Raw genomic sequence first — 27070 nt, 5'->3', positions numbered from 1 at the left:
GGGGTTTGGACTAGATGAGCTACTGAGGTCTCTTTTAACCTTAATCTTCCATAAATCTGTGATTCTAAGAAGCAGGCGAAGCAAGGTTATATAGTTTGGCTGTTATATTAAGTCTGATTCATCCCTCTTCCTTCAGCTTCCCTGGTCATAACTGTATTAGAAAAATCCGTGTCATTTCCAGTAGGTCTCCTTTTATGTTCATACATCTTCAACTAGTTGTTGAGAGTAAGGTAGCAGAAGCGCAAATAGTAAGGTATTAGGAATTAATTGTGAAAAAAGTGTAATATTTAAAAACCTCTCTTTGAAGCACACTCCTCACCACAGGGAGTGTCCCCCCTGCTGCATTATCTCTGCACTATTGACATGAGTGAAAAGCAGTAAAACTTGGTCTTGATACTAAAGTCAGTAGATCTGAGTACACAGGAAAGCAGATCTGCTGAGTGAAAAGGTGTCATTCATCACTCCTTTTTCATATTAGAACCCCATTTTGAAACCAGATGCAATAAATTTAGCCTTTGCATTGTGTATATTTAATTTTGTGTAACTAGTATCTGTTATTCTGTTTGACTAAAATTAATGATAGAAAAGAAAAACATGCTTTTGGACCTTGCAGGATGATTGCTACTACTCTGGATATGTGGAAGATGTCCCAGAATCTGTTGCAGTTCTCAGCACTTGCTCTGGACTCTGGTAATGTAGACTCCTCAGTATGCTAGATTGCAAACATAATGCATTTTTTCTTTTGAATCAGAAAGGTAGATTTAACATAACAGAATAACTGTTTAGAGGCCTTTTACCTTTTCCTAATGCAGATTTTATGCCAGGGGTCAATACGGCCTAGCTCCCTGTAGCTCTAAGTGGCTCCGATTTGCCATTCCTGGCCAATGGGAGTTGTGGGAAGTGACGTGGGCTACAGGGACCTGATGGCCGCTTCTCCCATTGACCAGGAATGGCAAACCGCGGCCACTGGGAGCTGCAGGGGGCTGTGCCTATAGACGGTCAACGTAAGCAAAGTGTCTCACGGCCTGCCAGCGGATTACTCTGATGGGCCTTGATCTGGAGGTTTCTGACCCATTTTATGCTAATCAGTTGTTAAGGGTCATCTCTTGTTACGACATAGGGCTAGAATCACAAGCCTCTAATCTTAATTTTGTATTTTATTTTATAGACTGTAAAATAGTATGTAGTGCAGCTATGACTGATCTGTGGCTTATAAAACAGTAGATACTGCGGTGATGAGTGATGTGTGGCTTGATGCCCATTCAGGGCTCTTCAGTCTCTTAATTGTGCCTCTCAAAGGTGGCTGAGTTACCAAGAACATTTCTATTCAATTGTAAATTGGAAATGTTTTTCCCTCAATAGCACCTTCCTTTCAGGAGGCAAGGGAGGAAATTTCAGTAAAAGTTCTGCAAAAACTGCGTTATACATCAAAAATAATTCAGATGGAAAATTTCTGACTAGTTCTAATATTTTTGTAGAGTTTTTTTAGTTTTCCCAAATCTCTAAATTACACTTCAATTTTGCAATTCTCAGGGGCTATTTCGTGATTTACGATTTAAACTATGAAATTGAACCTGTTAAATCTTCCTCTACGTTTCAACATGTTATTTATCGAATGGCAGTTGATGAAGACTCGCCTGATCGATGTGGAGTAACTGATGAAGATATGGAAGATCAAGCAGCTAAAGACAGAGAACATCAAATATCTAAGGTTCAAATGGAGAGACAGCTTGTAGTAGATGTAAGTGTTTTATGTGAGTTCACATAAAGTAAATGGATATTATGTGGAACAGAGGTAGTCAATAGGCAGACAACAGGCCAAATCCAGACCACCAGGTGCTTTTGAATGGACCCAGAAAACTTTTTATTTTCTAGTGGAAAAACATAAAGAACCACTGCTTTGCAGAAGCCTATTAGCAAAGGAAAATGATTTACTTTTACAGTAGTACTTATCTAGCACTGTCAGCTTCATGTAATTCTTTTCAAATTCAGAGTGTTGATGCCAAGAAAATAGTATTCTGGAGAATGATAGACTCATAGGACAGGAAGGCACCTTGAGAGATCATCTAGACCAGTCCCCTGAACTTATGGCAGGATTAAGTAATATCTAGAGCATTCCTGACAGGTGCTTGTCAAGGCTGCTCTTGAAAATCTCCAATGATGGAGATTCTACAATCTCTCTAGTTTAACCTGTGCTTAACCACCTGTAACAGGGTTCACATCCTGCCCCTCTTCCTATGTCTGCTTGCTGCCCCCAGTAAGGCTCAGAGAGGCTTCAGGGTTGTGAAACGCCGTGTCTTTATTTATATAAGGTTCTCCCACCACCAGTGTCTATCTATATACAAGTCTTGCAGGATTAGTCACCTCCTTTACAGGAAGTCAGTCTTCAGCTAAGATGCCTCCAGTTCCCTCTCTGACTGACTTCTCCCTGGCTGCCCCCCACCTTCTGGCTCCATCCCAGCCTGTGGCTTGTCAGGCCAGCAGGTGTTGCCAATCCTCAGGCCAGCATCAGGCCTTTTCCATCAGCCCCGATCTGCTTCCCCTGAATGGAGCTGACTAGGCAGGGGCTAATTAGGTGCTTTTGCACCAGCACCCTGCTACACCACCCTAACGGGAACAACATAATGTCCAATGTAAACCTCCCTTGCTGCAATATAAATGCCCATTGCTTCTTGTTCTATCATCGGAGGTTAAGGAGAAATTTTTTTCTCCCTTTTCTTTGTAACAACATTTTATATACTTGAAAACTGTTATGTTCCTTCTCAGTCTTCTCTTCTCCAGACTAAACAAACCCAGTTTTTTTCAATCTTCCTTCATAAGTCATGTTTTCAAGACCTTTTATCCTTTTTGTTGTTGTTTTCTGGACTTTCTTCAGTTTGTCCACAACTCTCCTGATATGTGGCACGCAGAAATTAACATAGTACTCCAGTTGAGCAGAAGAATTACTTCTCATATATTACTTACAACACTCTTGCTAATACATTCCATAATAGTTGGGGGGCGGGTTGCAACAGTATTAATCTATTCATTCATATTTAGCTTGTGATCTACTATGACTGCCACATCCCTTTCTGCAGTACTGCTTCCTAGGCAGTCATTTCCCATTTTGTGTGTATGCAACTGATTGTTCCTTCCTAATTGGAGTACTTGGCATTTTTCCTTAAGAAAATTTTTATCCTATTTCCTTCAGACCATTTCTCCAGTTTGTCCAGGTCATTTTGAATTTTAATACTATCATCCATGACACTTACAGCCCCTCCCATCTTGGTATCATCCACTAACTTTATAAGTGTACTCTTTATGTCATTATCTAAATCATTGATGAAGATATTGAACAGAACCAGACCCAGTACTGATCCCTGTGGTGTTACCCAACCAAAAGTTTTCAGAACCAAAAGCAGTGGTAACTTAACTATTTCACTCCAGGCAGTGCTAGGAATAAATCAGTGGGAACACAGCACTTCTGGCTGATGAAAATCAATACAAATAAGTGTGCCCTTATCTAAAACTACAATTTATTCAGTTGAATCACACACAGACATAATCAATAAGTTTAGAACATCCCAGATAACTACCTAGAATATGAGATGGGATTGAGTAATTGAGAGCAGGTCTGCAATGGCTGGTTGCTTCCCTGCCAGAAAGAAGGTGGCAGGAAAAAAATATCTCAGGATTGCATCAGAGAATTGCTCCAAAATATACTCTCATATCTAGTACTGGAGTAGCTGGGTTAAGTCTGTATCCACAAAAAACAACTGGGAGTCCAGTGGCACCTTAAAGACTAACAGATTTATTTGGGCATAAGCTTTCGTGGGTAAAAAACCCACTTCTTCAGATGCATAGAGTGAAAATTACAGAAGCAGGCATTATTATACTGACACATGAAGAGAAAGGAGTTACATCACAAGTGGAGAATCAGTGTTGACAGGGACAATTTGATCAAGGTGGATGTAGTGTACTCTCAATAATTGATGAGGTGGTGTTAATTCCAAGAGAGGCAAAGCGGCTTTTGTAGTGAGCCAGCCATTCCCAGTCCCTATTTAAGCCCACATTAATGGTGTTAAATATGCAAATGAATTTTAGTTCTGCAGTTCCTTTTTGTAGTCTGTTTCTAAAGCTTTTTTGTTCAAGTATGGCTACTTTTAAATCTGTTATAGAATGTCCAGGAAATTGAAGTGTTCTCCTACTGGCTTTTGTATGTTACCATTCCTGATGTTTGATTTGTGTCCATTTATTCTTTTACGTAGAGACTGTGCGGTTTGGCCAATGTACATGGCAGAGGGGCATTGCTGGCACATGATGGCATATATAACATTAGTAGATGTGCAAGTGAATGAGCCACCTGATGGTGTGGCTGATGTGGTTGGGTCCTCTGATGGTGTCACTAGAGTAGATATAGAGGCAGAGTAGGCAACGAGGTTTGTAACAGGGATTGGTTCCTGAGTTAGTGTTTCTGTGGTGTGGTGTGTAGTTGATGGTGAGTATTTGCTTCAGGTTGGGGGGCTGTCTGTAAGCAAGGACTGGCCTGCTTCCCAAGGTTTGTGAGAGTGAGAGATCGTTTTCCAGGATAGGTTGTAGATCCTTGATGATGTGCTGGAGAGGTTTTAGCTGGGAGCTGTTTGTGATGGCAGGTGGTGTTCTGTTATTTTCCTTGTTGGGCCTGTCTTGTAGTAGGTGACTTCTGAGTACCTGTCTCGCTGTGTCAATCTGTTTCCTTACTTCCTCAGGGGGTTATTGTACTTTTAAGAATGCTTGATAAAGATCTTATAGGTGTTTGTCTCTGTCTGAGGGATTGGAGCAAATTTGGTTGTGTCTTAGGGCTTGGATGTAGACAATGGGTTGTGTGACATGTCCTGGATGGAAGCTGCACCTATGTATGCTGCAAGCAACAAGAATACTCTGAAGATTCCAACTGATGGAACTGGCCCAGATTTTTCAAAGGTGAAATCTGTACACTATAGGTGAAATATCCAGTGGGGTGAGAAAACCTGCTTAATCTAGATGTTGCCCAGTCTAATAAGATTGAGAGTTTAGACTGCGTGCTTATATTTTATTTTATCTTGGTAACTAACTCTGACTTTTTGTTTATCACTTAAAATCTATCTTTTGTAGTCAATAAATTTGTTTTACTGTTTATTTTTACCAGTGACTTTGTATGAGTTGTGTGGCAAATCTGTTCAGGTTTTGCAAAGGCTGGTGAATATCCACTTTCCGTTGAAGAAGTGGTGAACCAGTTAATAAATCTGCATTGCTTGTCTTGAGCAGTGCAAGATGATATATTCCTGAGATACAGTGTTGGGGGCTGTGGGGGCGGGATTGGGCTGGTGCCTTTCTCTGTGTGATTCATGAGTGGCTCTGAGAGTATTCATGGAATTTATTTGGGTGTTGGGCTCGACATGCGGTTGTGCTGAGTGATAACAGCACCTGGAGGGGGTTGTTGCTGATCACTAGCGAGGCATTGTGAGAGACAGCCCAGGCTGGAGAGAGTTCAGGGAGCACAGTGGTCCCACGGTTCAAGGCTGCACCGTGGGGATCTTGTCACAACCCCCAGGTACTTTTCTATAGTACTCCTTCCCAGGCACTCATTTTCCATTTTATATGTGTGCAACTGATGGTTCTTTCCTAAGTGGAATACTTTGCTTTTTTTCTTGTTGAATTTAATCCTGTTTCCTTAAGACCATTTCTCCAGTTTGTCCAGATCATTCTGTATTTTAATCCTATCCTCCAAAGAACTTGCAACGCTTCGCAGCTTGGTATTGTCCACAAATTTTATAAGTGTGCTCTCTATGCACTTATCTAAACTGAATTACTGATAACTACTCTCTGGGAATGGTTTTCTCATCAGTTATGTAGTCAGTTTATAGTAGCTCCATTTAGGTTGTATTTCCCCAGTTTGTTTATGAGAAGGTCATGTGAAGCACTATCAAAAGCCTTACTAAAGTCAAGATATACCTCACTTCACCCAATCCTCTAGGCTTGTTATCCTGTCAAAGAATTATAATTCTGTAAGATTTTCCCCTTGGGTGAGTGACATAATACAGGAGGGTATGGTCCAGGGTTATATTTGTGTGATTCTACATGCATTTAAACACCTCAATTTACTGTACATAATCCTGTTTTACGTGTCTTTACTTCCAGAAAGGTGAACTAAACACTTTGTACACATCTACCAGATATTTAGAGTGTTATTTTGTTGCAGACAAAGCAAAGGTAAGTAATCAAATGATAGTGTTTGTTCTAATTATAATGTCAGACTTACAAGCTATTTTAGTAGTGATCCTTCTGCACTTAAATCTCCCAGTAAAATATTTGTATGAAATGTTGATGTTTGATGTAAAGATTAGGATGTGAATTATTTTCCTTAGTCATTGGTTAGAAATATATATGCCCTTCAATTGATGAAGGTTGGACATTTTAAAATCAGCAGGTCCAAGTAACTCGTATCAAACAATTTTAAGAGAGCTGGCTGACGGATTTGCTGAAACACTGATGCTGATTTTCTATAAATCTGAGAACACTGGGGAAGTTCCAGAAGACTGGAAGAAAGTTTATGTTGTGCCAATACTTAAGAAGGGTAAATGGGATGACTCAATTAGTTATAAGTAAGGTTATGATTTAGTGACAGAGGTCACAGAAATCATAGAATTTGTGACTTCCAGTGACTTCCATGACTTATGCCTGCAGTGATCAGGAGCTGCAGGGTCCCCTGCCTGTGGAGGCTGGGAGCTGCAAGGTTCCCCACAGCCCACAGAGGCCGGGAGCTTCAGGGGCCCCTGCCGCCTGCACACACAGGGAGCTGCAGGGTCACCTGCCACCCAGAGGGGCAGGGACCTGTGGGGTACCCCTGCCACCTGTGGTGGCCCCTGGAACTCAAAGTTTCCAGGGGAACCCCCAGAGCTCCCAGTCACCGAGGACGGTGGGAGAACTCCCAGGCTTCCTGTCACTGCCATGGCCAGGCAGAGGAGCATCCCCACCCAGGTCCCAGCTTCCCTGCTTCAGGCAGTGTGGCGACCCACAGATCCCCATTTTGTCATGGATATTTTTTGTAAAAGTCACGGACAGGTCATGGTTTCTTGAATTTTTCTTTTTTGCCCATGACCTGTCCGTGACTTTTACTAAGAATATCTGTGACAAAATCTTAGCCTTAATAATAGGCCTGTCACACTGACATAGATCCGGGAAACGTAGTGGACTGACTGGTACAGGACTAGATTAATAAAGAGGTAGAAGAGGGTAATATAATTAATGCCAATTAACATGGGTTTATTGGAGAATAGATTCTGTCAGACAAAGCTGTTATCTTTTTTCACGAGATAACGAGTTGGGTTGATAAAGTAATAGTGTTCATGTAATAGACTTCTTTAAAGCATTTGGCTTGATACTGCACAGCATTTCAGTTAAAAAACTAGAATGATACAAACTTAACATGGCACACATTAAAAAGATTAAAAGTTGGCTAAATGGTTAGTTCTTAAAATGTAATTGTAACAGGAAATCATCACTGAGTGAGTGTGTTTATAGTGGGGTCCTGCAGGGGTCATTTGTTGTCCCTATGCTATTTAACATTCTTCTTTGAGTGCTTGCTCATGTCTATTCCATTGCAGGTGTGTGTGCTCGCCACATGCATCGATGCTGGAAGTTTTCTCCTCGGTGGTATCTGTAGGGGACCGGCTCTGGCGCCCTCTGGAATGGTGTGTGTATGCCGCAGCATAAGGGACAATGCCAGCTCCCTCCACTCTCAGTTCCTTCTTACTGTCAGTGTCGGTGCTGGAACGTCTACTTGCCTGAGCAAGCTTACTCCCCTCAACTGCTCATTGTTAACTTTGCTGTATCTAGTTGTTGAAAAGGTGTAGTTAAGTGTTAGTTTGTAGTCCCTAATGGGACTTAGCCTACGGGACGGGGCATGCCCACATCCTTGGGCTTCAATCCCTGTGACTTGCAGAAAACCTATGCCAGTCAGTGACCCTCCACAGCAGTTGTTTGAAGTGCTTAGGGGAAACCCATGTTAGCAACAAGTATTGCATTTGTAAAAGCTTTAAACCTCGGACCAAAAAAGAGCACCAGAGCCATCCAGATCAGACTGTGCTCCTAGCACCATGGTCTCTGTGTGGAGCACGCCGCCGGCGACGACCGTGGACCGGCGTCGATCCCTGTCCCCAGTACCAGTTAGAAAGCAAAGAAAGGCCAGAAGGGGACATTCTCCTGTGTCCCATAAAGGGAAGGAGAGGACCAGAGGAGGTCAAAGATCTGTGAGGGGCAACTCTTTACCTCTGAATGGAGATCAGGCCTCAGCTCCTGCTGAGCAAGTTAGCCCACTCCAGGACTCATCCACCACCCCAGGAAGTGGCAAAGGCATTTGGCACCTGGCAGTGTTGTCCACACTGGAGGCCTTTCAGGTCTCAAAGGACATTCTGTCCCTACCGGTGCCAGCCGCGCTGGCCACAGAGGTGTCCCGTTCCAGAGGAAAACCTGCCTTGGGACCCTTCCAATGGCCCCATCGGTGCAGCGCTGCTCCTCACCGCTTACAGGTCAGCCCACTCATCAGAGTCCCTGGCGTCAGTCCCCAGACTCCAGGCAGTGCTCCTCTGGTCGAGGAGGTGATCACCAGTGGAATGGCGCAGACCTACAGAGTTGTGGCACCTGTCCTCGTGGCCCCGGTGCCAGTGATGCCCAAGCTGCTCTCCCAGTGTACAGCACTGCTCTGGCGATTCGAGCCGCTGGTCCAAGGACCCTGTTACAAGTTGCTGGAACACCAGTACGGTTCTCTGGCAATGTGCCCATGATCCCTGATACGATGGCCTACCCGCTACCGTTTCTGCTCCCGCTCAGCAGACCGCTTGCTAAGCATAAGGGATAGATCGCTCGATTACCATCACCAATCTACCGAACGGCACCACCAGTCACTGGAATCATGGCACCGAGGGTCATCGCCCTTGTGCAGATCCTCAGCGGAGCTCTGGGTTTGGCACCAACAGGAACGGGGTAGCAGATGGCCTCGGCACTGTCCCATTCCCCCAGATGTGGACCTTCCTTCTCAGGCTCCAACAGTGAGGAGGATTCCCTATCATTGAGTCAGGGCCACCCATTGGGGGCACTGTCTTTTGCCACAGCACATCCCAGTGCAGCATGGCCTCAGGGCTAGTGGCCTGCTCCTGGCACCTCGGGAATCCCTGGGGGTTTCCATAGTCCTCGCAGGGGCATAGATCAACTTCGGGGGCATTGGACAAGCAGTCGGTGATGGTCTAATGTCCTAGATGTGACTCTAGAGTGGAGGAGGTGACACAGGTGGCAGATATGCCAGTACTCACCACCTCTTCATCCTCTCCTGACAAGGCTATTACAGAGCCCTCTCACCCAGTCCCAAAGGATGATGCCAAGGCTCGTCAAGAGCTCTTAAAGAAGGTTGCCTCAAACCTGGAGCTTGAACCTGAGGGGTATGAAACAGCTTCCATATGAGGACAGATTAATACGAATGAGACTTTTCAGCTTTGAAAAGAGATGACTAAGGGGGGTTATGATAGAGGTCTATAAAATCATGACTGGTATGGAGATTGTAAATAAGGAAGTGTTATTTATTCCTTCTCTTAACAGAAGAACTAGGGTCACCAAATTAAATTAACAGGAAGCAGATTTAAAACAAACAAAAGGAAATATTTCTTTACAGAATGCACAATCAATCTGTGGAACTCTTGGCCTTCATAACATCCTCTGGCAAAGACTATAACCAGGTTTAAAAAATGAACTAGATAAATTCATGGAGGATAGGTCCACCAATGGCTGTTAACCAGGATGGGCAGGGATGGTTTTCCTAACCTCTGTTTGCCAGAAGATGGGAATGGATGATGGGATGAATCACTTGATGATTCGCTGTTCTGTTCATTTCCTCTTGGAGTACCTGGCACTGGCCACTGTTGGAAAACAGGATAGTGGCTAGATAGACTATTGATCTGACATAGTATGGATGTTCTTATGTTCTAATACATATTTTGCTCAAATTTATAATTTATTATTAGATAATAAATAATGCTAAGATTTCCTCATGGGTATTTTTAGTAAAAGTCATAAATAGATCATGGGCAATAAACAAAAATTCACGTTCCTGTGACCTATCCATGACTTGTACTATAAATACCCCTAAATCTTTGGTGTTCTGGGGGGCTCTGGGGGCACAGCTGCTGCTCTGGAGGGGTTTTTTGGGACACCCACTGGTGCTGGGGAGGTCTCGGGGGCACCTGCTCGTGCAGAGGGGGTGTCTCCGGGGCACCTGCTACTGCTCAGGGAAGGGGCTGCGGGCACCTGCTGGTGCTCAGGGTAGGGACTCCATGGTGCCCGCTGGTGCTCAGGGGGAGAAGGGTGGCCTAGGACAGTGGCAGCCTCTTCTGGCTGGGGGCAGCCCTGCCAGTCCCAGACCACGTGAGTCGCTGCTGGCAGGAGACAGCCCCATCGACCCAGGACTGTGGTAGCTGCTGCTAACGTGGGGTGGCCCCAACGGCCCGGGACTGCAGCAGCCGTGGCTGGCAGAAAGCAGCCCTGCCGGCTTGGGACCGCAGTAGCTGCTGCTGGGATGAGATGGCCCAGGACCACCACTGTTGCTGGTGGGGGTGTGGTGTAGCTGGCCCCAGGTCTGCTGGAGCTACTCAGGTGGCCACCGGATCAGTTGCACTTGCTGGCTGCAGAAGTCATGGAGGTCCCAGAGAGTCACAGAATCCGTGACTTGCATGACCTCTGTGACAGACTCGCAGCCTTAAGAAATAATAGATGATAAAAGGCTTGGTGCTCAAATCAGGAATTATAGTAGCTAAATTGTGAGTTCTTAATTTTCTACAAAAAGAACAGGAGTACTTGTGGCACCTCAGAGATAACAAATATATTTGAGCATAAGCTTTCGTGGGCTACAGCCCACTTCATCAGATACATAGAACGGCTGAACTTGAATTAATATACAAACTAGATACCATTAATTTAGGCATGAATAGAAACTGGGAATGGCTGAGTCATTATACGGATTGAATCCCACGAAAGCTTATGCTCAAATAAATTTGTTAGTCTCTAAGGTGCCACAAGTACTCCTGTTCCTTTTGCGGATACAGACTAACATGGCTGCTACTCTGAAACCCTTAATTTCCTAGAAATTATTAGATATTTTTAAAATAGGTGATGGAATTTCATTGTTGTGACTGATTCAAAAATATTTCTGTGCAGCAGCAGTTATTGTACCAATTCCTTGCTTAGAAATAATTAGCCATGTCACTCTACTGTATAATTTGGATGATTTGAAAACTACTAGAAAAGTTATTATTTTATATTGGAAATATATTGAGCTGCAAGAGAGAAATAATAAGTTCATCTTCTGCCTTTCATATTTTATTTACTTAACTACAGTAATTCCTCACTTAAAGTCATCCCAGTTAACGTTGTTTCGTTGTTAGGTTGCTGATCAATTAAGGAACATGCTCGTTTAAAGTTGAGTAATGCTCCCTTCTAACATCTTTGGCAGCCGCTTGCTTTGTGTACTGCTTCAAAGAAGGGCATCCCGTTGCAGCTAGCTGGTGGGGGCTTAGAACCAGGGTGGACCAGCAGCCCCGCTATCAGCTCCCCCTATCAGCTTCCCGCTCCCCGAAGTTCCCTGTGCAGCAGCTGCATCCTTCCCCCCACTGCCATGTGCTGCTCCTGTCCTCTGCCTTGGAGCTGCTCCCCGAGACTCTGGCTTGCTGTGAGGGGGGGCAGGGAAGGAAGAGGGGGGCTAATGTCAAGGTGCTCCCTCCCCCCTGCTCCTGCACCCCGCTTAGCCCATCTTCCATAGAGCAGGGGGGTCACACCAGGGTTCAGGACAGAGGAAGCTTGCAGCAGCTGAGGTCTCAGCAGGCTGATCTAATTAACAAGGCAGTGTACTTAAAGGGGAAATGCGCATATCTCCCTCCATTCCTGCTGCCTTGTAGAGTGAGAGAGTTAACCCTTGAGGGCTTAGCCAATTGCTAGTTCATCATTTAGCAGTAAGGGAAATATCCCACCCTCTGACTCCTCCACCTCAGCAAAGCTTCACAATCATCATCACTGTATACCAGTATTACATTGTTTGTTTAAAACTTATAATCTGTGTGTGTGATGTATGTATGTGTGTGTGTGTGTGTATATATATATATAGTCTTTTGTCTAGTGACAAAATTTCCCAGGAACCTAACCCCCTCATTTACATTAATTCTTACGGGGAAATTGGATTCGCTTAATGTCGTTTTGCTTAAAGTCGCATTTTTCAGGAACATAACTACAACGTTAAGTGAGGAGTTACTGTACTCTTATCTCTAATTAAATAGTGAGATATGAATACCTAAAAAAAAGGAACTAGCCAAGCCTATACTCTGATATTACTACAAGTTTAGGTGATGTATGTATATACAGGCAGGGGAGGGGAATCACACCAGTAGCTCATATTGTAGAGCAAGGATTGGCAACCTTTGGCATGCAGCTCGCCAGGGTAAGCATCCTGGTGGGCTGGTCCAGTTTGTTTACCTGCCGCATCCACAGGTTCGGCAGATCATGGCTCCCACAGACTGCGGTTCGCTGCTCCCATGTGCTGGCCGCCGCTTCCCGTTGCCCCCATTGGCCTAGAGTGGCGAACCGCAGCCAGTGGGAGCCGAGATCAGCCAAACCAGAGGACACGGCAAATAAAAAAAACAGCCTGGCCTGCCAAGGGTCTTACCCTGGTGGGCTGTGTACCAGAGGTTGCCAATCCTTGTTGTAGACATAGCCATAAATGTGAAGCTGGAAATACTTCAGCTAAATGCACTGACAGGGTAAAAACGCTCCTGCACAGGGGCTTGAAGAACAACATATTCAGCAATACAAAGTAAAACAATCCCTAGAGTGACTCCAGCTAGAGTAGGAGTACTTGTGGCACCTTAGAGACTAACAAATTTATTTGAGCATAAGCTTTCGTGGGCTACAGCCCACTTCTTCAGATGCATCCGAAGAAGTGGGCTGTAGCCCACGAAAGCTTATGCGCAAATAAATTTGTTAGCCTCTAAGGTGCCACAAGTACTCCTGTTCTTTTTGCAGATACAGACTAACATGGCTGCTACTCTGAATCCAGCTAGAGAGGTACTAAAAAGCCCCTGATAAACCTCCAGAAATGCTTATGCCAAACGTGTCACTGCAATGTCAATGTTGATATAGCTACATTGCTATGGGCCGTATATGACTCTGCAGTGTGGATACTCAGAGGAGGGTTTGGTAAACACATAGTTGCATATATGGGAGCTCAGACATCTTTAAACTCTGTAGTGTAGCTAGACCCTAAATATGTGTCCTTACATTTTCCTGTATTAAAATGAGCTTAGTTAACTTAGCGATCCAGATAGTTCTGTATAACGGAACTGTCCTTATTATAAACTGACCGTTACCAACACTCTGTTCCGACAAGCGGACAAATACAAAACGACGTGGATGCACCCTAGGTCCAAACAGTGGCATCTGATAGATTATGCCATTGTCTGAAGGCGAGACATCCGAGACGTACTGATCACCAGAGTAATGCGAGGCGCAGAGTGCTAGACAGACTACAGATTAGTCAGGACGTCTCTTCAACTTTACATCGCTCCCCCTTGGCACAAACACCCTAAGCATGTGCGACCTGCTTTCAACATAGCCAAACTGAAGGATGCTCAATGTTTCAACAATTTCCAGATGAGTCTTGATGACAAACTGACATCCCACGGACAACTGATCTGTACTGTAACCGAAAAGTGGGACCAGTTCAAGCAGATAGTGACTGACACAGCAATAACATCTCTTGGACCGAAGAAAAGAACACATCAGGATTGGTTTGATGAAAACCAAGAAGAAATATGCTCAGCACTGGAAGTGAATAGAAAAGCCTTTATCAAATGGCAGAATGATCTGTCCTCAGTTTCTGAACAGGACCATTTCAAGTACCTTCAGAGCAAAACACAGAAAGACCTCCGTCCAATACAAGACAACTGGTGAGAGAGCAAAGCCAAAGAAATTGAGCACTATGCTGAGACCCACAACTCAAAGATGTTCTTCAGTGCTATTAAGACTGTCTATGGACCTTCTAAACTAAGGACCTCCCCATTGCTCTCATCAGACAACACAGCGCTGATTAAAGATAAAGAAGGCATCAACGAAAGATGGAGAGAACACTTCAGCAACCTTCTCAATAGACCATCAACCGTGAATAATAATGTCCTCAATGAAATTCCACAACAACCTGCTCTGACAGATCTTGACTCTCCGCCTACTATAGATGAGATTAGGAAAGATGTTAGCCAGATGAGTTCAGGAAAAGCTCCTGGAAAAGATGGGATACTAGCAGAGATATACAAAGCAGCAGGTCCAGCAGCACTAGCAGCGTTCCATAGCGTGATCATCAGCAACTGAGAGGATGAAAACATACCACAGGACCTCCGCAATGCTACTATTGTCTCTCTTTTCAAGAACAAAGGCAGCAAAGCAGAATGTGGAAATTATAGAGGCATATCCCTCCTCTCTGTTGGAGGGAAGATCATCGCCCGCATCATCTTGAACCACCTAATAGCCCATATTTCCGAGGCAAATCTACCTGAAAGTCAATGTGGGTTTTGACCTGGCCGGAGCACAATCGACATGATCTTTGCTGTCAAACAAATGCAAGAGGAGTGCATTGAACAGAACATGCACCTGTATGCTGTCTTCATAGATCTGACAAAGGCGTTTGATACTGTCAACAGGGAAGCCCTTTGGACTATTCCAACACTACTTGGCTGGCTCAAGAAAATTTGTCCAGATTATACGCCTTTTTCATGACAGCATGACAGGCGAAGTATTGTCTGATGGAGCCACATCAGCCCCCTTCAACATCACCAACGGCGTGAAACAAGGATGTGTTCTCGCTTCTGTCTTATTTATCCTGTTCTTTGCATGCGTCTTCAACCATGCAATGAAAGATCTGGATCGAGATATATATTTGAAATATAGGCACGATGGTTCACTTTTTGACCTCCGTCATCTGAATGCAAAGACTAAGACAGTGCAGAAACTCCATCTTGAGGCACTCTTTGCCGATGACTGTTCCCTCATGGCTCACACTGAAAAGATCTTCAGCGCATTGTCAACAAGTTTGCCGAGGCCTCGCAACTTTTCAGACTAACTATCAGCCTCGGAAAGACAGAAGTTCTCCATCAACCTGCACCTGGATCAAATGCTTCTGTCCCGAGTATCTCCATTGACGGCACTCAGCTTAAAGTAGCGGAGAAATTTAAATACCTGGGTAGTGTCATATCCAGTGATGGATCACTGGATAATGAGATCAATGCACGAATATCCAAAGCAAGCCAGATACTTGGCTGTGTGCGTGTCAAAGTTTTAAACCACCACAAAATCCGGATGTCAACAAAATCCTTGTGTACAGAGCTGTTGTTCTTTCATCTCTTTTGTACCGGTGCGAAACGTGGACACTATATAGACATCACATCAAGGAGCTCGAAGCATTCCACATGCGCTGCCTCCGCAACTTCATGAAGATCTGCTGGCAAGACAAAGTTCCCAATCTTAAGATCCTCGAGAAAGCCCAGATGACAAGCATCGAAATGATGATCAGGAAGTCACAGCTACGTTGGACCGGTCATGTCAGCCGCATGGATGCCAACAGAATCCCCTGCCAGCTTCTGTATGGTGAGCTCTCCTAGGGCATCCAGCATATAGGTCATCCACAGAAACGTTACAAGGACACCATCAAAGCCAATCTGCAGTACAGCAGTATCAAACCTAGGGACCTTGAGGATGCCGCCAGTGATAGAACACAGTGGTGTGCAACAGTCAGAAATACCTGCATCACCTTTGAGGAAGACCGCTGCCGGTGTCTACAAGAGGCACGTAAACAACGTCACAGAGCACCAGCAGGGCACAACCCATTGGCCGTGAACTTCCCATGCACCATCTGCAGCAAAATGTGCACCTCTAGAATTGGCTTATATAGTCATCAAAGCACACACCATGAGACCAACACTAGATGATCTGCACAGATTTGTCATCATCGGATCGATGGACTACCAAGACATTTGCCTGTATTAAAATGAGCTTAGTTAACTAAGCAATCCAGATAGTTCTGAATAATGGAACTGTCCTTATTATAAACTTTACCAAGGATGAGAAACCAATTTAAAATTATTCAAGATCAAATATGCCTACTGGGAGGGAGGCAAACCCAAAATAAACAAAACTATAAATGTTTTAAGTAGAGAAAACAACACGAAGAAAGAAAATCTCCACACTCTGAATGGAGGTGAATGCATAAGGGAAAATCCAGACATATTGTAATCTTCTCTTCTCTAAAAATAATATCAACTATTATTCCCACTCTTCAGAGCAAGAAGCTCAGATAAGGCTGCAATGAGTAGCAATCTGCTTAAGTGGTGATTTGATCAGCCTATAAAATTGGGAGACAATTTCTAATAGTAGAAGATTCTCTAGTCTACCAGACAAAGACATAACAAGACCTAATGTCTGGAAATTGAAACTAAATAAATTCAGATTGGTAAATTTTAATAAGGAAGTTAATTAACCATTGGAACAACTTATGAGGGACATGGTGAAGTTTTAAAATCAAGATTGGATGAGTTCCAAAAAGATATGGTCACTCCATGCTGAACATAAGCTTCCAATGTGATACTGTGGCCAAAAAGGCTAATGTGATCTTTGGATGCTTTAACAGGAATCTTCAGTGGGAGGAGAGAGGTTATTTTGCCTCTGTATTGGGTACTGGTACAACTGCTACTGGAATACTGTGTCCAGTTCTGGTGTCCACAATTCAAGAAGGACATTTGATACACTGGAGAGAGTGCAGAGTGCCACTATGAGAATGATTAAAGGATTAGAAAATATGCTTTATAGCAATAGACTCATGGAGCTCAATCTATTCAACAAAGAGAAAGTTAAGGAGTGACTTCATCACAAACTGTAAGTACCTACACGGAGAACAAATATTTGATAATGATCACTTCAATCTAGATCAAATGGTGAAAATCCTGACAGAATATATTCAGAGAAGCAAAAACACAGAAGTATAATTGGCACGAAAATGGAAAAAGTAAATGAATAACAAAAAATGAGAAGTGAAATTATATGTAGGAATATTTGTGTGAATCATAGTTAATTTGGAAAGATTTTTCATGAAACTTCTGCTGCTGTTTAAAGATCTCACATAGAATTAATTCTTTCTTCAGAATGGAGAGTCTAAGATGTTTTGGTGTTTTTACTCCTAGTTTCGCCATGAAGATTCCAATGAAACTTTGTTGACATTGAAGATGCTCCAGTATGTACATTTAACAAGTGAGGTGAGTTATTTACTCTTATTTATTATGGGCACAATTGTGACTGATGTTATATATCTGCACTGAGGAATCAGGGGACATAAGAGGCCTCCTTAGTCCCTACACAGGTTACCTGTATAGAGTGTTGTAGCTCTGATGTAGATTAAGTCCAAATGATATATCACCTTCTTTCCCACTGAAAGCAGGGCCTGTCATAATTTGAGGTGGAATTCTGTATTTTGGAAGAAATCAAGCCAGCTTTGTTTCCATGCTCCCACTAATTATCATCGTCATACCCTGTTTAAAAGTTCTAACAGTTTTATATACTAGGTCATTAGAAACTGGATGGTAAGGGGAAATTTAAATATGTTTTATCACATCCCTGAGGTTGCTCCACTTTAGGTGAGTCTGCCTCCCTGCACCTGCGATCGGAGATTCTTAGCAGTGCCCATTTGGTGCATACATGCCCGCCCCCCATTTTGTGTCTCCCCCTAGCAGCTATGTGGCACTGAGCAGCTAAACTGCCCTCAGTTTCTTCTCCACCGCCCTTGGCCTGAAATGGAGCCCTTGGCAGCACCTCCTTAGTTTTTTCACATTTACCTTTTAGAGTTAATATAGTTATACAATGGAGTTAGCTATAGCTACTCTCCTCTCCCCCACTTATTTCTTTTAAAAAAATCAATTATTATTAGTTACTGGTAAAATTCTGTTCACCTTTATAATGTAGTCTAGTTTTCACTTCCTTCACCTGGCGGAATGGTACTGATAGAGGCATGCCCAGATCTCTGGGGTTTAAATGCTGTCTTTCAGGCCGTGAGTCAATCCCAGTCAGTGATAGGTACTCTCAATGTGTTCATTGTCTGGGTGAGAGACATGTATCTCAAAAGCACCCCCATTGCCTCAACCTCAAGACTTGCACCAGAAAAGAACGGGAGCTCAAGCTAAGGCTTATCCTGATGGAAAATTCACTGCATCCAGCTTCCAACCGCAGACCCCACTCAGACACCAGTCCTCATTGACCCCAGTGGTGGCTTTTAGCAGATATCCTCCATCACCCTCAGTAGTAGAGTAAAATTCTGCCACACTTGAGTTGTCTTTATCTGTGATCCCATGTATGATTAAATGAAATTGACCTCACATTTAATTATCTCAAATTCATGCTTAGGATTCCTGTTGCTGACGCAGCAGTAGATGGACCAATTGTACAAACTGTGTAGTAGCCTTCCAATTCAAGGGAAGGTTCCTGTTATGCCACATTCCCTGTAGAGATGACCTTTCCTGTTTCCTGGAGTAGAAGCACTGTTCAACAAAACATAATCTATCTGCAATGGTGGTATAGACCCCACATTGTAATAGCCATGAAAGAGTTGATAAGTGGATCAGTTATGTCTCCAGCCACAACTATGTCCAATTAGCCTCAGCTTGGATAAAAGTCTGCAATTTAGGCAGAATACATGGTTGCCAGAGAGGCTGGGGAGCAGCAGAATGGGAAGAAGTGGCTCAAGGAGACAGATCTCTGGGGGGAGAGGATTAGAGAGTAGCTCTGTGAAAGATGCTTGTAAACAGGCATAGATGGACGCAACCCAGGGAAGCAGCAGGGGATCTATGAAGCAGACTTTAGCTGATTAACACAAGGTCCCTGGGCTGCAATCCAGAGAGGAGAGAGACCTGGGTTCCCCTCCCACTCCCACAGAATAGAGGTGTGATTTTTTGGGGTATGTGTGTGAGTGGGAGAAACAGGCCTTACCTGATCTAGTGCTGTTGTTTTCAGGTCTGTCCATTGTCCCTTACTGAAAAAGACCCTCTAAATATCAATGGGGATCATAAGAGCCATTATAAATAACTTTTAAAATAATTGTAGTTTTCAAAATGTCGGGACATACTTATTTAAAAGATGCTTTACCAGAAACTTGAACATTGAAAATCTGTAAGGTTTTTTTTAAATAAAAAGTTGAGTGTCCCTTTAAAAATATTAACTTAGTATTAGTGCAGTTAATACATAGGTCTTCTATCAAGCCTCATTTAGTTCAGCGTTCTGCCAACATACTATTGGATAGTTCTCTTAAATCATTAATGGTAACCCCTCACTCAGTTACAGGAAGCAGCATACATGAGGCCCCCAGACCTGTGCATGAGAGTGGTGATGTCATGTTAATACCTGAGAAAGTGCAAGTGACCATCATCAGAACAAAACAGAGAGACTGGCTGTAGACAAAATACTGCCAAACGCCCGAAGTGAACAAATGAAAGAAATAGATATTTTTCTGATAAATTCTTTCAGCTTTAGTAATCATGAGTGTTGTTTGCAACTATAATGTGTAAACACTTTTCCAGACAGAAATGAGATTTTTCAGATCAACAACAGTGTCCCTTTAATATTATGAGTATATTCTGAGCTCCAGTGCAGCTTCTGTGGCTAAAGAGGTAAAGTGGAACACAGCAGTGTGGATTATATGAAGGATCATAGCTTCAAAGTGTTATATGTAGATGATTTTTTTTAATATTTATGTTTTTAGATGTACCGTCCATTTGGCCTTCACGTTGTTCTGATTGCATTAGAGCTTTGGACAGAAAGGGATCTCATGACAATTACTCACCTTTTGGAACAGGTTATTGTATTTTATTCGACCTATGTTCGAAAATTCCTTATGGGCCGTGTACAATTCGACCACACACAATTAATTGTGTAAGATTCTTTTATTTTAATCTTTTAAAATATAGTAATACTGTTCTGTATATTTGTAACCGTCAATATTAAATTCAGTCCTTGAAGATATTTTGCAAGATTTTGTTTGGAAACTAGACAATGTACCCCCGCTGCCCCCCCCTCAAAAAAAGGATCCATTATTCTCCTGTATAGCCCAGCTGGCCATTGCAAAATTAGGTTTTCCTTTGGGTTCTGTAGCCTAAGAGGTGTGAGCAGCCTGATAGTCTCCACCTACTTGGGAAAACCCTCAGTTCATTCTACCTCCTATGCAACAGCACAGATGGTTTCCAGACCTCCTGACCCTCATTGTACAAAGGAAATGTTAAACCCTGCTCAGATTTAAAATGTTTGGCAAGTCGTACAGTTTTTTGTTCAGTTTGTTTCTTGTAATTGATTTTTGGGGGCAGATTTGCTCAGACTTCAGCTCCATGGCACTCTGCTTTATTCGCAGAACTAGATCTGCTGCATGGGTGAGAAAGTAGGAGAAGGTCCAAATGTTTTCATATTTGTGATTTACAAGTTGCTGTTTATTAACAGGGATGCTTGGGCATCATGATTGAGAAGTTAGGAGTCTATGTTTGAAGATACAGAAAATAAATTAAGCTGATGAATCTTTGGATTTAGTTTCCTCGGTTGTTCTTACATGGTCTTTCATAATGCCCTTCATTCCAGCTCTCCAAGGTCCATATTCACAAAGCACTTCAGCACAAGCCTAACCTTTTAGCATGTGGTTAAATCCCATTGAAATCATTGGGACTTTGCTAAATTGAAACCTAAAAGTGCAGGCAGCAATAGTAGGAGTACTCAGAGCCCACCAACAGCCCTATCATCTCAAAATCAGGTACCAGAATTCTTGAAGGCAAGATATCCTGCAGCAAAGAGAAATCAGCAGCTGGAAACAAATAGATATTTTATAACTTCATATAAAAGTTTACAACTTGGGTGTATCTGTATACTTTTGCCAATTACTATAAAATAAATTTCAACTCACAGGGTGATGATGGGCTTTTTTAAGCTGTCATGTTTATACAAATACTTTCATTGCACCTTTTTCTGTACTGCTGTAAACTAGTTAACCAGTAGTGAAGACAATTTGGGCCAGAGCATCAGATAATATAGATTGGTATAGCTCCATTAAAGCCAGTTTACACCAGGTGAGCATCTGGCCCTATGTATGTGAGACTGGGACAACTGCATTCTTACATGTATATTTGTCCTCACATAACATAAGCAGGGACAGCTCCAGGCACCAGCACCCCAAGCTAATTATTTCCAATCCTGGAAATTTAGGCCTAACCTGAAAAAAAACATGATGATTACTTTCCATCTGAACAATAAAATGGCTAATACTGAATGTGATGTGCAGTTCTGCAGTGAGAATGTCGGCCATGAGGCTATCCCAAAGTATCTCAGCATTACACTGGACCAGAGTTTGACCCTCTAACAAGATTTCAAGAACACCCATGATAAGCTCAGGTCTCGTGTCGCACTTATTAGGAAAATGGCCAGAACATACTGGGGCTCCAATCCACAGATCCTATGAACCGCAACAATTGCCTTTGTATATTCTGCAGCTGCATAGTGTGTGCCAGTATGGTCGCACAGAATTCACACTAAACTCCTCAATACCCAATTCAATAATGCCATGCGCATAGTATCAGAGATGCTCAAATCAACTCCAGTTGTTTGGCTCCCGGTCATATCGCATATCCGGCCTCCACAGATTAGAATAGCTGCACAGACATCTCGCTTCCTCAACCATGTCAATGCAAATAATCTGCAGAACCCACCAAAGACAAGATTAAAATCTCACAACCCTCTATGGAACCGCATCAAGCCCCTTACACTTAACTTCGACACTGAAGCTCAATGGAGAGCCACGTGGAGTATTTCGACAGCTCAAAACAAACAGTTCGTCATCAACCACACCAATGAACCACTGGGTTTTGACTTATGTTGGAAAGATGGGTGCAGACTGAATCACATCAGGACATCTCATGGGAGATGTGAACAAATCCTCTTTAAATGGAAATGAGGCAAACACTTATATGCTACAGCGTGCTGGCTATCAAACCTAAATATAGATTTGTAATTGTTGCTACCAAGGCATATAGAAGAAGAAGTGACTTATCTATTAATATGGTCACTGGTCTCAGCAGAATACACTTCAGCAAAGATGTTTCTAGTTGGTTCTGATGGGGTAGACTTTAGCTTTTAAGTAATTCTGGATTGATGGACATTTATGTTATGAAAAGATGTATTTACAAGTAAGAACATAACGTTTTCTTATAGATCTAAATACGGATCTTATATTTCACTCTTTTATTTATACTGAATTTATTTACAGCTATAGAGAACAGTTTAACATCAAATGAACATTCTGTATTTACATTTACTTTATTTTGTATTTTAGGGGTGGAAAATATCCAGGGATTGATGGATATTCATATGGAGACCATCTGTGCACTGGTACTCCCTCAGTAGCTACTGTCAAAGTATGTGAAATATAGTCTACAGTATGTACACTTCAAAAATTGATATTTTAATTAATGTAAATATTTTCTCCAGTAACATTATGCTAATAATTGATTGTTTCATAGCATTTAAGTCTAGAACTATTAGAACATCTAGATTGACATCCTGTATATCACAGGGCATTACATTGCACCCAGTTATCCCTATATAAAGCCCAATTTCAGACCAAATTTCAGTCCTTAGATGACTAAACTGTTATGTGACACAGGCAGAGAACAGAACAGACCAAGGTGCCACCAAGGCTCCTGCAATGGCAGGGAATTGACTAGGTGAGCTATGTCTAGATGATCCCAGCACGTGATCCATGTCCCATGCTGCAGAAGAAGGAGAAAAAAACCTCAATGTCCCAGCCAAGCAGATCTGGGGTAAATTCCATCCTTAAAATCCAGTGATCAATTGCACCCTGAGGATACGAACAAGGCATACCGGCTAGTCATCTAAGAAAGAGGGCTCCCTGCACCTTCTCAAAGTCCTAGTCCACCCATCCCATGTCTCCTCTCCAGCTGTAGATAATTGAATACACTCTGATGCGTCAGAGAAAGGTGGGGAAAAAAAACCAGAGTACATTTAATCAGTTTTGATCAATTGTGCATTTTGGGGGCAGGGGAAATCCTTCCTGACCCCTGCAAACACCTGAAACTCTGAAGCATTCACTTTGATTATATTCCTTGTCCTAATGCAGTGCTGCAAGTATTATGAGCATGTTGAGAGCACTGCAAAGCTGTCTGTTCTCCATGGCTCATGATGAGAGGTAATGAACAAGGGATGCATAGATTCACAGATGTCAGTCAGAAGGGACCACCATGACCATCCAGCCAACCACCCACACACAAAGGTCATAGAAATTTCTCCCAGAATCTTGATTAAAGCATATCTTTTAGAAAGATACCTATTTGCTATGAATTAGCATCTTATTTCAAGGTTGAATTTGTCTAACTTCAACTTCCAGCCATTGGATCTTGTTATGGCTTTGTCAACAATACTGAAACTCCGCCTGCCCCCTCCCCCATATCTGGTCTATGTGTAAAAAGCTATATACAGCAATCAAGTCACCTCTCAACCATCTCTTTAATAAACTGAATAAACTGAGCTCCTTAAGCCTTACATCGTATTCATATTCATGCTCATATTCATTCCTCCACATTAGGTGCATGCATGCCATCTGCACAATCTCTGGAGATTTTTCCCTCAGAGGTATCCGCCAGGTCGGCTCTAGTGTCCTTTGTCGCTGAGCACTGATATGCCGATATGAGGGGCCCAGCTGATTCCGCCTCCTCTCAGTTCCTTCTTACCTACTATGATGGTCACAGGAACAGCTCCTCTTGCTTACTGGTTTCCTTATTCCAGTTCTTTATTTTCTCAGCAGATTAATTTTATATATTGTTAGTTAACACTTCTAGCCTTGTTAGCGGATTTTCGTCTGCTCCAGGTACTGGAGCGTGCCCCGGTCCCCGGGTTTCAAACTCTGTGCCTCCTGTAGCAAGCCCATGCTTGTGAGTGACCCACACTCCACTTGTCTGAAGTGCCTGGGGGAGACTCATATTAGGGACCGGTGCTAGATCTCTTGGGACTTCAAGCTTTGTACGAAGAAGGACATGGAGGCCAGGCTGAAGTTCCTCCGGATGGAGGCGGCGCTCCATCCCTAATCAGAGCTGAGCCAGTCTTACTTGGCACTCAGTATCTCAGTGTCAGTGCAGAGTGCTCCTTCTGACATGAAAGAATCTCTGCACTGTTCTCCGCTGGTACCAAGTTCAAAACATAAGAAGTAGCTGACAGAGAGGGGACATTCTCAGACTCTGAAGAAAGCCAACCACATAGAGTGCGATGAAATATGACCTGAGTTTGGCCAGTCCTCTGCCCCCACTCTGAGGGCAGCACCATCAACTCTACCTCATAGGCAAGTTCCATTGAGTCTGGTCCTGGACCATCCCTTGGCACTGGAGGAGCAATGTGACACCAGCAAGATAGTGGTACCATTTATTCTGGAGGCATTTGTTGTGGCCAGGGACCTGCTGGTGCTTTCGGTACCACCATTGCCAGCAGTACAAGAGTTGGTGGCATTGGTACCAGGGAGCAGAAGGGAGTCTGTGGCCCTGGGCTCCCGTTCGGTACCAGCCCCCTCGGTACCATCTAGAGGGAAACCGCCTTACTTGCCTCACCCCAGGTATTTCCACCTCAGCACCATTCCCCGGCACCGATGGATATCTCCCCTCCATGATCCCCGGAGGAAGGCTATCATCATACTTGGAGGTAGAATTGTATTCCCACTCGAGGAACTGCTGTCAGTTCCCCACTGGGCAGCCCAACCAGTTGATGGACCTGGGTGCAGGAGTGTTGCTGAGTACTTGGCACAATAAGCACTTGCTTATACAGATACAGCAGCCATTTTGGAACCTGTGGGGTTTTACCCCTATGCAAAGGCCTTCTTCCAGACACTCTTACTCTGTAGTCTCGGAAGGAAGAATGCCCCCATCCTATGACCAGCAGGTGACCTGGGCTCCAGTACCAAGCCTTAGGACCTAGATCTCTGGGATCCAGTCAGTGCAGAAGGAGAGGAGCAGGACCTCCTTCCAATATAGGCCTCTTCTTTCTCTTCCCTGGATGAGGCAGTGTCTGGGATGCCTGTATCTTCCCCTCATGATGACTTTGCAGCTTACCAGGAGCTGAAACTGGAGGTAGTCAAAGAATCCTCCCAAAGCCTGGTTCATATTCTGTCCACTGCAGTCCCATCGAAAGTGGCCCTCTCTCTCAATGAGGCCATTATGATACCAGTTAAAACCTTGTGGCAAACCATGTCCTCCCTGCCTCCCACTGCAAAAAGTGCCAGAAAGAAGTATTTTCTTCTCACCCAAGTCTATGAGTACTTGTACCCTCACCCCCTTCAGGGTTCCTGGTTGTCCTGGTGGCCAATGAGAGACACAGACAGAGACAGCGAGGAGTGACTCCCAAAGCAAAGGACATGAAGAGACTAGACTGTTTGGAGGAAAGATTTCTTCTACAGGAGGTCTACAGCTCCAAAGCTCCAAGCAGCAGGCTTTGCTGGGGAGATACAATTTTAATGACCGGAAGTTGATAATGAAATTGAAAGACTGTCTTCCCTAGGAATGCAGATAGGAGTTCTCTGCTTTGGTGGAGGAAGGGAAGTCTGTGGCCAGGGCCTTCCCACAGGCCACCATTTTTGGAGGATGGATCCTGGCTTCTGCAGTGCTCATGCATATATATTCTGGGCTCCAGTCCTCGGGTGTACCAATGGAGGTCTAACAGTCCATCCAGAACCTTTCATTTGAATGCACTTTGCTCTTCTCCAAACAAACAGATGTGAAGTTTTACTCTTGCTCTTCTCCAAACAAATGGATGTGAAGGTTTTGTGGCAAATTGCCGGTATTGTTATGCTGGGTCTTGCGCTTTCTCTTCTTTGGGGAAGGTTCAGGGCGCCATTGCTTTACCCCACTAGTGTCCTTGAGGAGGGGAGTGAAGAAGGAGGGACCTGGGCCCGCCCTCTTCTCCAGGTCCCAACCCAGGGGCCCTGAGGTTTGTGGTGAACCACTTGAACTAGCGGTTCCTTCCCCTGGGCTACTTCCCTCTCCTGCCCTTCAGCTTGTGAAGGGGCTTCTTGCCCTCCTTCTACACAAGCCAGGTGCCCCTTACCTAGGGTTTCTTTTGGATTTCTCAGCCCACCGCAGCACTCCTCCAAACTTTCCTTTTGTCTCTCTTCAGAACTGTTCTCTTCTCCAACTCCTTCAAACTGCTCTCTGCTCCAACCAAACCTTCCTGCTCCAACTCCCACACTGTCTGACTGAAGCAGGGGTTTTTATCACATGACTGACTGCTGGTGCTCTAATTGGCTTCAGGTGCTCTAGTTAATCTATAGCAAACCTTCCTCCCCTTGCAGGGAATAAGGCTCCCTGCTAACACTCTCCTGCTGCCCTCTGGCTATGCTGTATCACAGTTTCTAGAGCCACCCTTAAGTCCCTGAGTCTATGTGTCCCAGTGCCTTCGAGGAAACACTTCAGGCCTCAACAACCAGTCCATTTTTCAGCTCTGCCACCGTGCCAGGACCTGTTTAAGAATCAAAACAGGGGTTATAAATGCAGACATTTGCCCCTGCCCACTTCAACCTCAGTACAGGCCATCACAGATACTTGGAAGGCCCCAAGCAGAACTTTTGATGTGGCGCCTGAGGACGTTATACCAGTTCCTGTACCATATCCTGTCCACCTTTTGTTTTCAAACTATCTCTCCTGCTTCAGCCTAGTGTGGTCCCTCATCACCTTGGACTACTGGGTACTGAGTATGGTTTATTCCCACCCCTCCATCCCATCTCCCTTCCCCATCCCTCTTCAGGAACCCTTCTCACAAGCAGCTTTTAGCCCAGGAGGTGCAACCTCTTTTCTGGGTAGAGACTGTGGAGGAGATACGTCAGAGATTGAGAGGGAAAGGATTTTACTCCCATTATTTCCTAATCCCAAAGGCCAAAGGAGGTCTCAGACCCATCCTAGACCTGCATTTCCTCAGCAGTTAT

General features: G+C 43.8%; 1 protein-coding gene across 1 annotated transcript in view; it reads left to right on the top strand.

Moving 5' to 3' along the window:
* LOC115648684 (disintegrin and metalloproteinase domain-containing protein 20-like) overlaps positions 1-27070 on the top strand; it is a 153517-nt gene that overhangs the window by 22355 nt on the left and 104092 nt on the right. Inside the window, exons 5-10 of the mRNA XM_030556663.1 lie at positions 614-690; positions 1534-1741; positions 6139-6210; positions 17259-17330; positions 19823-19992; positions 22427-22508. Coding sequence (XP_030412523.1) covers positions 614-690; positions 1534-1741; positions 6139-6210; positions 17259-17330; positions 19823-19992; positions 22427-22508 — 681 coding nt within the window. The remainder of the gene's footprint in view (positions 1-613; positions 691-1533; positions 1742-6138; positions 6211-17258; positions 17331-19822; positions 19993-22426; positions 22509-27070) is intronic.

The sequence above is a fragment of the Gopherus evgoodei genome, chromosome 1 (assembly GCF_007399415.2).
Source record: "Gopherus evgoodei ecotype Sinaloan lineage chromosome 1, rGopEvg1_v1.p, whole genome shotgun sequence".
Classification (NCBI taxonomy): Eukaryota; Metazoa; Chordata; order Testudines; family Testudinidae; genus Gopherus; species Gopherus evgoodei.
Note: the sequence above shows the minus strand (reverse complement) of the source record. Positions and strands in the feature narration are given on the sequence as shown.